Raw genomic sequence first — 16,917 nt, 5'->3', positions numbered from 1 at the left:
CTTAAATAAATCCTCACTTTTCTTTCTCAATTTCTGTCTCGTTTCTGAATTCCTTCTGCAAGGAGACAAGAACCTAAACTATGGGAATGATGTTTTTGGTTTGGAGAATTGTAGCAATTTAAAATAAAGTGCATGCAAATAGGTTAAGTTGTATATGAACTTTATTGCAAGATAGAAAAAGATGTCTCATAAGATATGTTATATAAAGGGTGTATTGGCAGAGGTCTTCTGCCTCTGGCTGAGTGAGAGGATAGTAAATCCTCCCCCCCAAAAGCAATTATAAAGCTGGGCAAAATTGATCAAAACAAGCACACAGACCTCTGGACATCAACTAAAGGCATGCAACAATTGGAGCAGCATTTGTGCTTGAAACCTGTATAAACTTGAGAAATGATGAGAATCTATGGCATTCCAGCCAAATTCCCAGCTCAGTCAAAATGAAGGTTCCAAAAGGATCGGGCAGGTTTCTCTGCTTTGGTTAAGGGGGCTCACTGAATTTGGGTCGTTTTTGTAAGCCTTGTTGGTCTAAGTATAAATCTCCAATGCAGAAAAACAGGAGCGCCAACAGCTCCATTAGATTGCAGTTGCTGTCGTGATTGAGTACATATATTTCTGGCTAAAGGTGCATGCATGAACCACAGAAACTAGAAAGGACCCAATCTAGCCACACACACTCCTGGCCAACCCTGAGGCTGTGCATGAGAAAGAGCTCAGCAGAAAGTAAAAGGGAACCTGTAAAAATGTCCTGAATTTTGACGGGGTACCTGGGATAGTCTGCTTCTAAAATGGTTCCCAGGGTTCCCGTTGTGGCTCAGCTGGGTCCTTTGGCACATGGCAGCCATCTGATAAATATCTATTCAAGGAATATAAAGGTAACGAAGCCTATAGAAATCTTTATTTTGAAGTTCTTGTTGTGACTCAGTGGTAACAAACCCAACTAATATCCATGAGGAGATGGGTTCAATCCCTGGCCCCACTCAGTGGGTTAAGGATCCAGTGTTGTCATGAGCTGTGGTGTAGGTCACAGACATGGCTCGAATCTGGCATTGCTGTGGCTATGGCGTAGGCTGGCAGCTGCAGCTTGGATTTGACCCGTAGCCTGGGAACTTCCATATGTCACAGATGCAGCCCTAAAAAGAAAAAAAGAAAAGAAATCTTTATTCTAACTAGAGCTTTTGTTGTGGAAGCCTACCAAACTAAGAAATTTAGATTTTTTTTTTTTTAAATAAACTATAGGGTGCCACTGAAGGTTTCTGAGAAGAGGAGATATGTGAATTGATCTTTGTTTTAGTAAAAGCTCTATGGAAATGGAGGTGGAGAGGCCATAAAGGGGACTGGGGCAGAGTCCAGGTGATGGACAGTGTCTAAAGTGGGACCATGGCCATGTGGGGAAGCCAACCTCCCACTGCACCCTGACCCCCTGGACCAGGCCGACAGTGACCTCACAATCACCTTCTAGTCTTTAAAGGCCAGTATCCCAGCTCTGGGCTAATGCTGCCCTTTATGTTCACATTTACGTTCAGAGGAAAACACCCTACCATCGGATTCAGCCAGGCCAGCAGCCAGAAGCAAAGGGTTCAACGGAGGGAGAGCCTGCCCCCATCCCACTCAAGGCAGGACCAAGACTCCAGGATGACCCAGCAATCACAGCACCTGAATGATTGCCTGCCCACAGAGAGGAAGCTGGTGTGGAGGACGCCCGAGGAGAGGCGAATGTCAGACCTCACGTGGGTGTTGGATTGGCTGGAGCGGAGGCAGGGGAAGAAGAAGCAAGCTCTCCAGGTGGGTACTGTCAAAGAAATCCTGCAAGGAAGATTTCATTCAAGACTACTGCAATATGATATGATGGGAGAGGGGAGGGCTTGAAGCAGTGGGGTGAGCCAATAGAAAAGCACTGAAGGACCTGGGGGGAGGTTGCCAAGATGATCAAGCCATCCTTGCTTGCTGATTATCCCTGTATAGGCAGCCTCCTACCCTCCCACAGAGACTGGGAGGTGGGGATGCTATTTTTCTTGTTGATTCTCTTTCAAAGGGATGGCTCCCAGGACCTTGGCAAAAACCTTCCTGGACTGTAAAACTGGGCCAGAGGCTGAGGGAACATTTACATTCCAAAGGGGCAGAGAAAGAATTTACAAATGTTCTAGAAGAATTGTTCCAGGAAATGGACAGCTCCTGTTTTCTGTCCTTCCTCATCATTTATAGTCAGAGAGCTCTGGAGGGCCAGGTCCATCAGACATGCTTAAACACCTCTGACAAACATTTTATCGTAAGGTATTAGTGATTTACCCATTCTAACCCCTGCCGCCCACTTTTTAGGGGGTGTTAGGGCTTGACTGCTGGACCTCTCGGGACTCAATATCAATCACAGAAGTCATATTCCATTCTATGATGAATATATTTGACTCCATCTCTTCTCACTAAGATTATATTCTAATGGTGTTTTCATACTTTTGCCTTTATATCCGGATTTTATTGTAAATAGTTTTGGACCCAGGGAGGGAACAGATTTAATTCGAAAATACAATTAAATCTTCGAGCATCATTACCCTTCTTGGAAGCATTTGGAATTTGAAAGAAGCTCCTGAGAGGGGGCGATGCTCCATGGTAGGTCTTGGATGGCAAGTGGCTGGGGACCCTTTAGTGAAGATGCTGGAACGGGGCTGGCTGCAGCCTCCTCTCCTTTCTCCTGGCAGTCCAGGATTTTCCCCACCTCAGCACGATCATGATGCTACCTAGAAGGCTTGTGCCCCTTGTGATCTATTTGTCATCAAAGAAGATTCTCTGAAGTTCAAGGTCTCAGGCACAGGGCCAGTGAACCAGTGGCTGCTGTGGTTTCCTTGGGTCTATGGCATCACCACGTCACTTCTACTCAGCTTTCTCCAAAAATAGGGACGGGGAGATACTCAGGACCCTTGAGGAGACGCTGAGGGTTGAGAGGGGAAGGTGGGGGGAGGGTCATCCCTACAGGAGCCGGACTTAAGTCTCTAATCAACCTGCAGTTTCAGCATTGGCCCCAGTTTGCACCCCTTCTCCCCACTAAGCTCCACAAGACCTGGAGGTTGATCAGCAACCCTCCTGAGATGGGGGGGCCAGGATCACCAGAGTGGGTGCTAGAGCTGGGTGGCGCCTTCCCCACAGTGGGGGGTAGAGCTGGTCTCTGGCGACTGGGGCACCCACGGACTCTTCCTCCTGTCCTTTCAGAACAAACCCAAGGTGGTGACACTCACTGCAGGAGCAGCCCCCAAGAAGGAAGTAAAGAAAACCAAAAACATCCAGAAACAGCAGGGAGGGAACCACCAGGTGGCATTCTCTGAGCAGGTGGCACAGCCCCGCCTACCCCAGCCCCTCCGCGGTCTCTGCGTGGAGGAATGACACCCACTCTACCCCGGCATGGGTGGCTTCTTTTTTTGTTTTAAGGCTCTAAGATTCATCACTGCCCCACAGCAGCACCTAAATGGGTCACCTGCCACCTCTCCCCCACCCATTGCACACCCCTCTGGGAAGACCTGCATCCCTGCTGTAGCTTCATTCTTCCAGGTGCCACCTCCCTCCGGAGGTGCCATTGAAAGAAGAGCCAGGGAGTCCCCTTGTGGCGCAGTGGAAACAAATCTGACTAGTATCCCTGAGGATGCGGGTTCTATCCCTGGCCCTGCTCACTTGGCCGGGGGCAGGGAGGGGTGTGAAGGGGCCAAGCCAGATCCGGTTCCCTAGCCTGTAACTTCTCTCCAGCTCCCCTCCCAGGCCTCAAGGCAAACCTCCAAGGACGAGGAAGCCTCCATCCTCTACCGAAGGCTCTACAGAGTAGGAGCAAAGGGCAAACACCTCGGCAGCCTGGCCCCGGGCAGCTACTCCAAGAAAGCTGGTAAGGGAAGCTCCTTGGTCCCAGGATGCTAGAATGGTCCTCTCAGGGGGACCGAAAGCTCACACCATCCCTAGGGTAGCACTATCCACACCCACCCAACCTCGGTGGACACACTTGCCCCATGTGACTGTTTAGGGATCACAGCGTAAGCTGGGTGTGACCTGGACAGGAGAGGAGTGTGTGTCAAGGCTCAGCCAGCCCCCAGGTGCTCTCGTCTCAAAAACGCCAGTACAGGATTCCCGTCGTGGCTCAGTGGTAACGAACCTGACTAGTATCCATGAGGATGTGGGTTTGATCCCTGGCCCTGCTCAGTGGGTTAAGGATCCAACATTGTCATGAGCTCTGGTCTAGGTCACAGATCCAGCTCAGATCTGGTGTTGCTGTGGCTGTGGCATAGGCCAGGAGCTGCAGCTCTGATTTGACCCCTAGCCTGGGAACTTCCATAGGCCATGTATGCAGCCCTAAAAAGCAAAAAAAAAAAAAAAAAAACGAAAAAAAAGCCAGTTCCTAAAGCTATTCTGGTAACGTCAACCTTCTGCCCAAGTTATCTAATTAGTGTAGACTCTGTGACAATGTCCAGGTGGTACAGAAGATGCCATGCTTGCTGACATCTGCCAGGTGATGCCTACTTTTGAAGAGTTGCGTTTGGGTTATGCCTGATGCCTATTGCCAAGACTGCCCACGTTCAAATCCCAGCCCCCACCTCTCAATAACAAACTCCAAGTTGTATATTCCCAAACAAGCCACTCCATCTCTGGGGTCTAGTTTTTACATCCATGAAATGGGACAATAACAGGACCTGCCTTACCGTACAGTTGTGAGGCTTTAGTGGGTGGAGGCAGGGAATGCACTTAGCCTGTTCCTGAGTAGGTTTTCAATAAACATTAGCCAGTGTCTTTTTCTAAGCAAACATTTTGCTAATATTCTCAGGTGGGCTGTGTTGGCAAAACAGCTGCATTTATTGTACCTGGCCTCTTGGGATGGAGGTGCATGGTGAAAAAAAAAATCAGCTCTGAGAGTTCCCATCGTGGCTCAGCAGAAACGAATCCAACTAGTATCCATGAGGATGCAGGTTCGACCCCAGGCCTCACTCAGTGGGTTAAGGATTCAGTATTACCATGAGCTGTGTGTAGGTCACAGACATGGCTTGGATCTGGCATTGCTGTGGCTGTGGTGTAGGCTGGCAGCTGTAGCTCTGATTCAACCACTAGTGTGGGAACCTCCATATGCTGCGGGTATGGCCCTAAAAAGACGAAAAAGAACTCTAGAAAGGATTCGTTAGCTCAAAGGAAGAGGAGCAAGAGCAGAGGCTGACGGTTCTCCTTATACAAACAGCCCTCATTGTGCCCAGCAAAGAGTTCTTTTTTCCATTTATTTAATACACCAAACCCATTGTAACCAAACTGCAGTTGCTTGCCTTTCAGAATTAAATATAATTGGCTCTAAATACAGGGCAAGATCCCGGACTAAAGGCTAGAATAGCTCTACAGTGGAAAAACTAGTGAAATCCATAAAAGCTCTGAAAGGGGCCCACATTAATTTCTTATTCCCTGCTTAACTACGATGGTAACATTAGGGCGGGAGTTCCCGTGATGGCCCAGGACAACTAGGATCCATGAGGATGCAGGTTCAATCCCTGGCCTTGCTCAGCAGGTTAAGCATCCAGCGTTGCTGTGAGCTGGGGTGTAGGTCACAGACACGGCTCAGATCCTGTGTTGCTGTGGCTCTGGCAGCTGTAGCTCTGATTCACCCCCTAGCCTGGGAACCTCCATATGCTGCAGGTGCTGCCCTAAGAAAGACAAAAAAAAAAATTAGGGGAAACTGAATGAAGGTTACACAGGAACCCTCTGAACCATCTTTGCAACACTCCGTAAATCTAAAAGTACTCCAAAATGGTAGAAAAATTTTTTAAAAATAGGAAGAGATTGATTTATGCCCTAGGAAAGTGCCACACCTTTCCCAAGCTTCCTGTCATCTCAATGTCCTGGTCCTCCGGGCCCCTGGGCATCTGTAGAGCCCGCTGCTGGTGGCCGTTCCCTTCTCTCTGCTCTCTGCCAACCCAGACACAGCACACCTTGCTTTCCTTCTCCCCAAACCTCTCACATGAAGCCTTTGTGTTAAGCAGACTGGACTGAAGGTTTGGGGTGACAGAGGGAAATCATTACATCACAGAATTACACGGCCAACATGTTAGACCTTGAGTATGATGCCCTCTTGTCCTTCCAAGTTCATTGTCTCCTGCCACCAGGAGATTCCCCGGCTACATTTCCTACGGGGTGGCCTCCAGATGTTGCGCTCAAACCCAGTCTAGAGTCAAACCCACCAGGCACCCATGATACAAGATTTAAGGAGGCGCTCGCTCTCAGGTGCTGACCCTGCACTTGTGTGAGCCTGAGAACAAGCACCTCCATAAATTTTGCCCCCTGGGTACCTCCTTTGTCTCACTCTAATCCTGGTCCTAATCCAGCTTGCCCTCTTCTCTCTTTCCTTTCCATTCCTCCATCCTGTGCCTTCCTTACCCCACACATTCCCACTGGCTTCTTCTTCTTCTTTTTTTTTTTTTTTTTTAGGGCTGCACCTGCAGCATATGAACATTCCCAGGCTAAGGGTCGACTCGGAGCTGCAGCTGCCAGCCTACACCACAGCCACAACAACACAGGATCCTGAGCAAGGCCAGGGATCGAACCCTCATCCTCATGGATGCTAGTCGGGTTTCTTACCACGAAGCCATAACTGGAACTCCCCCAGTGGCTTCTTGCCTCCAGGGGACACTTTAGTTCCTTTGTTTCACTGTATCATTCCACACTCGGTATAGTCTGTCAAGATATTTTCCTAAACAAAGGCAGTTCCTTCCCTAAGAGAAACTCATACACCACCCGATTAATTTTTTTCATCTCTGCATGAGGATGTCAACAGCGCAGTCTGACTTGGAGAATTTGTGATCCTCTGCAATCCCCCAGCATCTGCAAATCCACCCTTTTAGAGAGCAGTCTTTGCTCCCCTGATGTAATACACCCCACAGCCACTGGGGGTCAGCAGGTGTTCACACAGCCCAAGTGGGCAGGTTTCAGAGGCATCTGGGTGTAGCACCCAGGACTGAGTCAGGGCTGTGCCTGGGCACGGGAAGGGGAGCTTACTGTGAAGGCTGGCAGGGGGCCTAAAATGAGTGAGCAGGATCTGGTGTGGGAGTCAAGATGGAGACAAAGCAGCCCCAAGGATGGGCGTGGAGACTGTTAAGGGCTAAGGCAGGAGTCTAAGAGAGGATAAGGATGGGTCAAGGAAAGCTATTCTAGATCAGGACCTCTGGTTCTAACCTCCCCCAGCCTCACTCAGCACCCAGATCACTGGTGTCATTTTCTATTTTTTTAATTTTTGATTTTAATTTTATTTTTTATTTTTTTGCTTTTTTATGGCTGCCCCTGTGGCATATGGAAGTTCCCAAGCTAGAGGTTGAACTGAAGCTGCAGCTGCCAGCCAGCACCACAGCCACAGCAACGCGGGATCCAAGCCGTGTCTTCAACCTATACCACGGCTCATGGCAACGTCGGATCCTTAACTCACTGAGTGAGACCAGGGGTCGAACCCTCATCCTCATGGATACTAGTCAGGTTTGTAACCCGCTGAGCCACAACAGGAACTCCTATTGGTGCCATTTTACACCATGCGTAATTATCATTACCATTTATATTACTACCTACCTTGACCCAGAAGAGGATCAGCATCTCAGAAAAGGCTGTGGTCCTGTCTCCAAGGGATTTCCAGCTTGTGTCAATGAGGATGCGATTCTTTTGAAACACAGTGCTGCACAGAGACCGCTAAGGCCCCCTGACCCTAAAGGGGCCAGCTGTCAGTTCAGAGATCCATGCTGGACAGAAAGGCCCTAACCCAGTCACTAACTCATTATGAGACCTCGGGCAAGTCACAGCCTCTCTCTAGGCCACTGTCCCTCCGTTTAAGTAATTGAAGATGATCTAGACCCATTCCCCCCAGGCATATTCCAGTAAAATTCCCGAATTTTATTCATGAAATCTTGCAAGCTTACAAGAAGAACAATTTACTTACAAAAGAAAGAATCAGATTGGCATCAACCTGGAAGTGAAATGGCACCTATAGACTTCTGAGAACAAAGACCTACAATCTCATAATCCTTATCCTCAGCCTGTACATAAGTCAATGGATGATACTTGCAAATTTAGAAATAGGTCGTTCCTTTCTCAACTGTGTGTCCATCTGTCTGTAGAAAATGTTCTAGAAAAGAGCAAATTAGGAAATAACTGGTTGTAAAATCAAAATCCAGATACACACTCAAAACCATATAATATAGAAAGGATGAAAATGAAAGGCTATGCAAAAAAAGAGGTTCCTGTTGTGGCCCAGCAGAAATGAATCTGACTACCATTCATGAAGACACAGATTTGATCTCTGGCCTCGCTCAGCGGATTAAGGATCCAGCGTTGCCATGAGCTGTGGTGTAGGCTGCAGATGCGACTCGGATCCTGTGTTGCTGTGACTGTGGTGTAGGCCAGGGGCTATAGCTCCAATTCAACCCCTAGCCTGGGAACCTCCACATGCTTCGGATGTGGCCCTAAAAGAAGACCAAAAAAAAAAAAAAAAAGGCTATGCAAAGACATAACAAGAAATGCAAACTGATGAGGTGGATTTAAGTCAAAAGAAACAATAGGGTAAAAGAGGGATATTTTAAACTGTCGAAAAGAATAAATAATAACCATAAACCTACCCACAGCAAAAAAAAAAAAAAATAGTAGCTAAATAGATAAATATCTAGAAAGGCAAAGAGAATCTGAAAAAGTGAAGTTATGTTAGGAGATTGTAATACATTTCTTTCCAACCAAATAGGTCAAACAGACAATAGCAGAAGTACCTAGAAGAATCTAACAATGCAGTTAGCAAACCATAACTTTATGTTGGAATAGAGAACACATATTTTTATGCAGCTAAAAAATATTTACAAAAATCATCTGCATATTTACTACAAAGAAAATGTTACCTTTCAAAATAATAAAGATTTAGGGTTGTCTACATTATCTTAAAACAATAACTAGATTTCTTTTTTTTCTTCTTTCTTTCTTTCTTTCTTCTTTTTTAAAAAATTTTTTGGCAACACCTGTAACATGTGGAAGTTCCCGCCTGGGCTAGGGATTAGACTCATGCCACAGCAGTGACAGGGCCAGATCTGTAACCCACTGAGCCACATGGGGGGAACTCCCTAAGGCAATAATTAGAAATAAAATAAAAATTAAAAGATAATTTCAACAGAAAGTAAGAAACACACTTCTAAAATACCATTATATCAAAGAAAAAAGTCTGATGGAAATAAGCCTGTTTCATACCAAAACCCATGGGAGGAAGGCAAAATTTATACTCAGAAGAAAGTTTATAGCAAAAACTAAAAGTAACGGTTCTTGTCTTTTTTTTTTTTAAAAAAAGGCACTTTTGTTAATAAAATAGAAGAAATAATCAATATGAAAAAGAGAATTAATACATCAAATACCAGCTAAGATTAATGAAATATAGTTAAGGATAAATCCAAAGCTAGCTTTTTTTTTTTTTTTGGTCTTTTTTAGGGCTAGACACATGGCATATGGAAGTTCCCAGGCTAGGATTCGAATCAGAGCTACAGCTGCTGGCCTACACCACAGGCATGGCAACTCCAGATCTGAGCCTCATCTGTGACCTACACCACAGCTCACGGCAACACCAGATCCTTAACCCACTGAGCAAGGCCAGGGATTGAACCCGCATCCTCATGGATGCTAGCTGGGTTTGTTACTGCTGAGCCACAGTGAGAACTCCCACAGCTAGCTTTTTAAAAAAGCAAGTGATAATAATATGAAATTATCATGAGCCTTGTCAAAAGAAGAGTAAACCATATATAAGATTTTATATGACGAGGGATACATAAGCAAGAGAAAACATACATTCAACGAATTATAATACAATAGTATATACACCTCCAAACAATACATTTGATAATCTACCCTAAATGATTACCTATCATACTAAAAAATATCAAAATGGATCCATAAAGAGTAGAAGAGTTGAACAGAGCAATTTCCAAAGGAAAAATCGCAAGACAGCACTTTCCCACTGAAAAAGCCACCAGGACAAATGGTTTCACACTGAGTTCTATCTATCATTTAAAAAGCAAATAATCCCAATGTCACTTCAGTGATATTGCAGACCGTATAAAATGTAGACATTTCTGCATGAATTTGACAAGCCATCAAAACCTTAATATTAAAATATTAGGCAAAAAAGCAAGCCAATCTCACAACAATATTGATGCAAAATGATAGAAAAATTTTTTTTTGTCTTGTTAGGGCCCCTCCTGCAGCCCAGGGGTCGAATCGGAGCTGCAACTGCCAGCCTACGCCATAGCCACAGTAATGCCAGATCCAAGCAGCATCTGTGACCTACACCACAGTTCGAGGCAATGCCGGATCCTTGACCCACTGAGCGAGGCCAGGGATCGAATCTGCATCCTCATGGATACTAGTCAGATTCATTTCCACTGAACCATGACAGGACCTCTGAAAAATTTTAGCAAATAGACTCAGTGTATGAAAATGTAGCAAATATACCCACAAATGAATATGAAATATACACTATATGAAATGAGTAACACCCCATAACCAAGTGGGGTTTATTATAGCAGGTTACAAATGGTTAGGTTATCAATATTGGAATATCAAATAACAATTTATTACATCAATAAGTTAATGGAAAACCACATGATCATATCAGTAGGTGATAGAAAAGCAGTAAATAGAGTCAAGCAAAAAAAACCCTATGTAGACATGGGTAAAGCTGCCAAATATTGTATAACATATACCAAAAATAGTAGCAAATATCATTCTAATGATGAAATGCTAAAATCACTTTAATTAAAGTTCCCGTTGTGGCTCAGTGGTTAATGAACCCAACTGGTATCCATGAGGAAGCAGGTTCTGTCCCTGGCCTCACTCAGTGAGTTAAGCATCCTGAGTTGCCGTGAGCTGTGGTGTAGGTTGCAGACATGGCTCAGATCTCACGTTGCTGTGGCTGTGGTGTAGGCCAGCGGCTATAGATCCAATTCAACCCCTAGCCTGGGAACCTCCATATGCTGCAGATGCAGCCCTAAAAAGACAGAGACAAAAAATAATAATAGTAAGGCATGACCGCTCTTACCATTATTGACGTTATTTTGGGGAATCTGTCCAAGACAACATGACAAGGAGATACATAAATTCTGTGAATATTAGAAGGAATATATTTTCCTTTTTTCCCTTGATATGATGGCATTTCTGGAAAACTTAAGAAATTCTAGTCAAAAAATAATAAAATCTGAGTTCCCGTTATGGTTTAGTGGGTTAAGAACCCAACATGGTGTCCATGAGGATGCGGGTTTGATCCCTGGCCTTACTCAGTGGGTTAAGGATCCAGTGTTGCCCCAAGCTGTGGCGTAGGTCACAGCTGTGGCTCAGATCTGACTTTGCTGTGGCTGTGGTATAGGCTGGCAGCTGAGGCTCTGACTCATCCCCTAGCCTGAGAACTTCCATATGTTGCAGGTGCAGCCATATAAAGGAAAAAATATTAACAACAATAATAATAAATCTGGTATGGTTGTGTTGTCTTTATACTAGTCATACCAGTTAGAAATGGAAATAGGGAGAAAATATTCCATTTGCATAAGTAAAAATCTGTAAAATACTTAGACACTTATTTAACAAGAACAATTAAGGTCTCCAAGTTCTAGCCCCAACAGCATGTCATTCAATACAAATTTTTTCTTTTTTTTCTTTTTTTGTTTTTTTGCTTTTTAGGGCTATACACACGTCATCTAGAAGTTCCTAGGCTAGGGGTCAAATCGGAGCTGCAGCTGCTGGCCTATACCACAGCTCCTGGCAAGTCCAGATCCTTAACCCACTGATGGAGACCAGGGATCAAACCCACATCCTCATGGAGACTAAGTCAGGTTCTTAACCCACCGAGCCACAACGGGAACTGCTATTTGTCCTTTTAAAATCCAGCGCAAAGTTCATCTCCTTTGATACCTTCTCCTACTCACCCTCTAGTTTAAAGTTCACGTTAGGTGAATTTTCTCTAGGGAGGGAGAGAAGACTGAGAAAAGGAAATGAAAGAAGGAAGGAAAGGGAGTTCCCATCGTGGCTCAGTGGTTAATGAATCTGACTAAGAACCATGAGGTTGCAGGTTTGATCCCCGGCCTCACTCAGCGGGTTGGGGGTCTGGCGTTGCCATGAGCTGTGGTGTAGGTCACAGACGTGGCTCAGATCCCCGGTTGCTGTGGCTCTGGTGTAGGCTGGCAGCTACAGCTCTGATTAGACCCCTAGCCTGGGAACCTCCATATGCCCTAAAAAAAAAAGAAAAAAAAAAAAAAAGGCAAGGAGAAAGGAGGAGGAAAAAGATGAAGAAGAATTAAATAAATACTTGGGAATTTCCCATCATGGCTCAGCAGAAACAAATCTGACTGACATCCATGAGGATGCAGGTTTGATCCCTGGCCTTGCTCGGTGGGTTGGGGATCCAGCGTTGCCATGAGCTGTGGTGTGGGTCGCAGACGCACCTCAGATCCTGTGTTGCCGTGGCTGTGGCATAGGCTGGCAGCCACAGGTCCAATTTGACCCCTAGCCTGGAACCTCCGTATGCCGTGGGTGCAGCCCTAAAAAGATGAAACAAATAAATAAATAAATGCTAAGCAGGAGAACTGGCCAAAGCCAGGAAAAGATCTCATATCTCAGTAATGTTTGAAGCCCATGTGGGCTTTCAGGCCTTCCACCCTACCTCTCCGCCCTCCCAGGATCTCATTCCCTCGTGACATCTGTCCCATTTCAGACTTGGACATCAAGGACGCAATTGCCCAAGAGTCCACTCAGCGTTCAATTCCATACCTTCGACAAAGCATCAAGGATTCCATCCTACAGGACCCCTTTGCCCCACAGAAGTCCACCCTCTGGAGAGACTGGATGGGCAAGATGCCCGACATCTCTTATGAGAGGAAGCTGAGGAGCCTCATGGAGAAGGGCATGGAGCCCAAGATGGATACGGCAAGGATGCTGAAGCCAGAGGAGGTGCTGAGCTGCCGGTGAGCAGCCCTGCCTGGGTGGGGCCGGGTTTTGCTCATGACTATCTGTGGGTCAGACGTCTGGGTTGAGCCTAGAGCGAGCGAGGGGGGCTGCAGCACGTCCGAGCTCCAGTCCCAAAGGGCTGCTCCAGGGCTGAAGCCGGTGGGTTTCCGAGCTGCCTCCCTCCCTGGTGGGCCACCTCCAGGATGGACACATATAGGTGCTGGCATTTTGATGCCATGCTTTCAGACCTGTACGCTACCCTTCCAACCTTTCTAGTTGTTTCACAAAAGAAACCATGAACATTGGAGTTTCCATCATGGTTCAGCAGTTAATGAACCCAACTGGTATCCATGAGGATGAGGGTTCGATCCCTGGCCACACTCAGCGGGTTGAGGATCTGGGCTTGCCATGAGCGGTGGTGCAGGTCTCAGATGCAGCTCGGATCCCGCGTTGCTGTGGCTGTGGTGTCGGCCAGTGGCTACAGCTCCGATTGGACTCCTAGCCTGGGAACCTCCATATGCTGTTGGTGCAGCCCTAAAAAGACCAACAAAAAAAAAAAAGAAAGAAAGAAAGAAAGAAACCATGAATATTATTCACGAAGGAAAGAGTGAGTTGTTTGTGGCCTTGGGTTAACAGGAAACTCCCCTAAGATCCTTTACACTATGGTGTTGCTTTGCAGGATAGTAGCCACTATTCCCAGCAGCAACCTGCTGTATGTTTGGAGTTTTAGACTCTAAAGGGACTGTGAACAAAGCATGAAACCATTTGATATTTACTGCTCTTACCAAGGGATTTTCCTTCTTGCTTGTTGTCTTATTTATCAAGACCCACCAGTTTTCAGCAACACCAAACAGCTTGGTTTCTGCCCCCAAATCCAATCTTCCCTCACCAGCCCAATGATAGTCTCTCCCTCTGTCTCTCTCTCTTTGCTTTTTTTTTTTTTTTTTCTTTTTAGGGTCCCACCTACAACAAATGGAAGTTCCCATGCTAGGAATAGAATTAGAGCTACAGCCTACACCACAGCCACAGCAATGCAGGATCTGAGCTGTCTGTGATCTACAACACAGCACACAGCAATGCCGGAACCTCCACCCACTGAACCTCCACCCTTATCTCATGGATACTAGTTGAATTTGTTTCCACTGTGCCACAACGGGAACTCCCTGATAGAGAGTATTTAATTGACTCTGGCCAACAGACAGCCTGCCTGGGCTCCACGGTGGGGAGAAAAGAGACTTGGACAAGGCTGATACCTTCCAAGGAGGGGGAGAGAATATTCGGAGAGATGGCATTTAAAAAAAAAACTCAAGGAGTTCCTGCTGTGGCTCAGCAGAAACAAATGTGACTAGCATCCATGAGGACATGTGTTCGATCCCTGGCCTCGCTCAGTGGGTTAAGAATCCTGCGTTGCTGTGGCTGTGGTGCAGGCCGGCAGCTACAGCTCTGATTCGACCTCTAGGCTGGGAACTTCCATATGCTGCGGGTATGGCCCTAAAAAGACAAATAAAAATTTAAAAACCATTAGAAAAACATCCAACAAAAGGATGAAATTGTCCTTTGGGGTCTCAGTGAATGCCCACAGGTAGACATACGTGAGACCTATTTCCCCCCCCCCCCCAGGGCTAGACTGGTCAGGGAGGCTGGACTGTGGCTGGAGCTGTAGGGAAAGTGAGCCCAGGTGTGGGGACTGGCGGGTGGGGTCTGAGCTGGCTTAAGAACATGGAAGCTCTGGGAAGATCTTGAAAGAGAAAACCCAGGTTCTATCAATATGCAGCTCCTCCTAGTTAATATTTTAAATCAGTTTTTTACTTTAATTTTTTAATTAAAAATTTCTAACTAGACGTTCCCATTGTGGCTCAGTGGGTTAAAAACCTGACATAGTGTCTAGAAGGATGTGGGTTCGATCCCTGGCCTCTCGAAGTGGGTTAAGGATCCAATGTTGTCACAAGCTGCAGCATAGTTTGCAGATGTGGCTCAGATCTGGCAGTGCCATGGCTGTGGCATAGGCCAGCATCAGCTGCAGCTCCAATTCGACCCCTAATCTGGGAACTTCCATATACCACAGATGCAGCCATAAAAAGAAAAAAAAATTCTAATTGTTTGAATATTATTTTGATAAATACTCATCTTGGGACTTCCCTGGTGGCTCATCAGGTTAGAGATCCAGTGTTTTCACTGCTGTGGCATGAGTTCAATCCCTGGCCCAGGAACTTGTGCATGATGTGGGTGCAACCAAGAAAAAAAAAAAATACTCACCTCTATTCCTACAACTTTCTCAGCCTTTATTTGCACTGTCCTGTATTTTCCCCAACCCTTGGCCTCGCTCAGATCTTACACACACGGCAGCAATGAGACAACACCTAACAATTTGCATCCTGGTTTTTTCTCCCCATTTGGTATAAGGTCCCAGCCATGTTACACTTTCTTCTTCCTACTGACATTTTAATGCTTACAGAAGAGTCCTTGAAATGGAGCTTCCATTGTTTGTTTGATAATTCCTCTGGTGATGGCATTGCCTATTACTGATAATGCCAAAATAAGCACTTTTTTTTTTTTTTTTTTTTTTTTGTCTTTATGCCACTCCCGTGGCATATGGAGGTTCCCAGGTTAGGGGTCCAATCGGAGCTGTAGCCACCGGCCTACACCAGAGCCACAGCAACTTGGGATCCGAGCCGTGTCTGCAACCTACACCTCAGGTCACGGTAACGCCGGATCGTTAACCCACTGAGCAAGGCCAGGGATCGAACCCGAAACCTCATGGTTCCTAGTCGGATTCGTTAACCACTGCGCCACGACGGGAACTCCAGCATTTTTATTTATATACTTTTTCCTTTCATTGATTTCTCTTCTTGGGGTAAGTTGAGGACCTGAATGAAACTCCTAAGTCAAAAATAACCAACTTGAACTTTTTTTTGGAGGGAGGACAAATGGTGGTGGGGGGAGACTTAGCATATATGTTGCAAAATTGCTTTGCAAAACAGTTACACCAATAAAAACTCCTACCAAGTCTTTGGGGTGCCCCTCACTCTTTTATGAGAACACTCTCAGCTCCAGAAATGTCTGGAGATCCAGTCCCTGAACAGAGGTCTCACACTGATGCTCCTTAAATCTAAGCTCTTTTCAATCAAGTTCAGACCTGGAGTTCCCATTGTGGCGTAGTGGGTTAAGACCTTGACTAGTATCCATGAAGATGAGGGTTTGATCCCTGGCGTCCCTCAGTGGGTTAAAGGATCTGGTGTTGCCTCAAGTCGCTGCATAGGTTGAGGATGAGGCTCAGATCTGGTGTGGCTGTGGTTGTGGCATAGGCCAGCAGCTGCAGCTCTGATCTGACCCCTAGCCTGGGAACTTCCACATGCTGCAGCTGTGGTCCTAAAAAGACCAAAAAAAAAAAAAAATTTGGAGCTCCTGTCACTCCACCTTCAACTAACCTCTTTGGCTTTGTCTCGCTCAGATACCTGAGGTTGTCCAAGAACAACATTCGAACTTTGCTCAAGCTGTGCAGGGATGCAGGAATGAATGTGGACATCCACCCTCACATGGTCGAAGGAGAGATAGACACAAAAAAGGTGTTCTCCCAAAACATGAGTGTAGCCCTCTAAGTAACTCCTCTCCATGGCCACCTCCCTCTGATGTTGGACCCTCTGGAACACCACACCTGGCCTTTCAGACCTGCGGCATCCCCTTGAGACAGGAGCGATCAGGAAACAAGGCTAGATTGCTTGGAGCATTGTGTTGATGTAGTGTTTTTCTTTGTCATCCAAGTCACAACTGACTCAGGAGAAGCTGTGGGTTTCCTCCGTGCTCCTCAAAGAATGCTCCTTAGAAAGGAAGTCTTAGAAGAAATGAGAAGGGGGGCAGAGTCCCCAGAGGGACTTCAGGAGGGAAAAAGTGTTGAGGGGCTGTGGGGAGACACACACCCTAGGTCTCGCCCACCTTCCCCATGGGGGACGCATCTCTGGGGGGAGCTGG

At 46.2% G+C, this 16,917-nt stretch overlaps 1 protein-coding gene across 1 annotated transcript; it reads left to right on the top strand.

The window, feature by feature from the left end:
• On the top strand, positions 1,551-16,547 carry C6H16orf78 (chromosome 6 C16orf78 homolog). Its single transcript, XM_021097537.1, has 5 exons — positions 1,551-1,782; positions 3,202-3,300; positions 3,742-3,862; positions 12,716-12,965; positions 16,400-16,547. Exons 1-5 carry the CDS (start codon positions 1,633-1,635, stop codon positions 16,545-16,547), a joined length of 768 nt encoding a protein of 255 aa, XP_020953196.1. The 5' UTR covers positions 1,551-1,632.

Source organism: Sus scrofa, chromosome 6, assembly GCF_000003025.6.
Source record: "Sus scrofa isolate TJ Tabasco breed Duroc chromosome 6, Sscrofa11.1, whole genome shotgun sequence".
Taxonomy (NCBI): Eukaryota; Metazoa; Chordata; class Mammalia; order Artiodactyla; family Suidae; genus Sus; species Sus scrofa.
The sequence above is the reverse complement of the archived record's forward strand: the minus strand, read 5'-3'. Positions and strand labels throughout refer to the sequence as shown.

Coding starts and splice junctions, on each gene's coding strand:
- C6H16orf78 (XM_021097537.1), top strand. CDS start 1,633: ATGACCCAGCAATCACAGCACCTGAATGATTGCCTGCCCACAGAGAGG. Junction 1,783..3,201: donor AGAAGAAGCAAGCTCTCCAG/GTGGGTACTGTC, acceptor CTGTCCTTTCAG/AACAAACCCAAGGTGGTGAC. Junction 3,863..12,715: donor CAGCTACTCCAAGAAAGCTG/GTAAGGGAAGCT, acceptor GTCCCATTTCAG/ACTTGGACATCAAGGACGCA.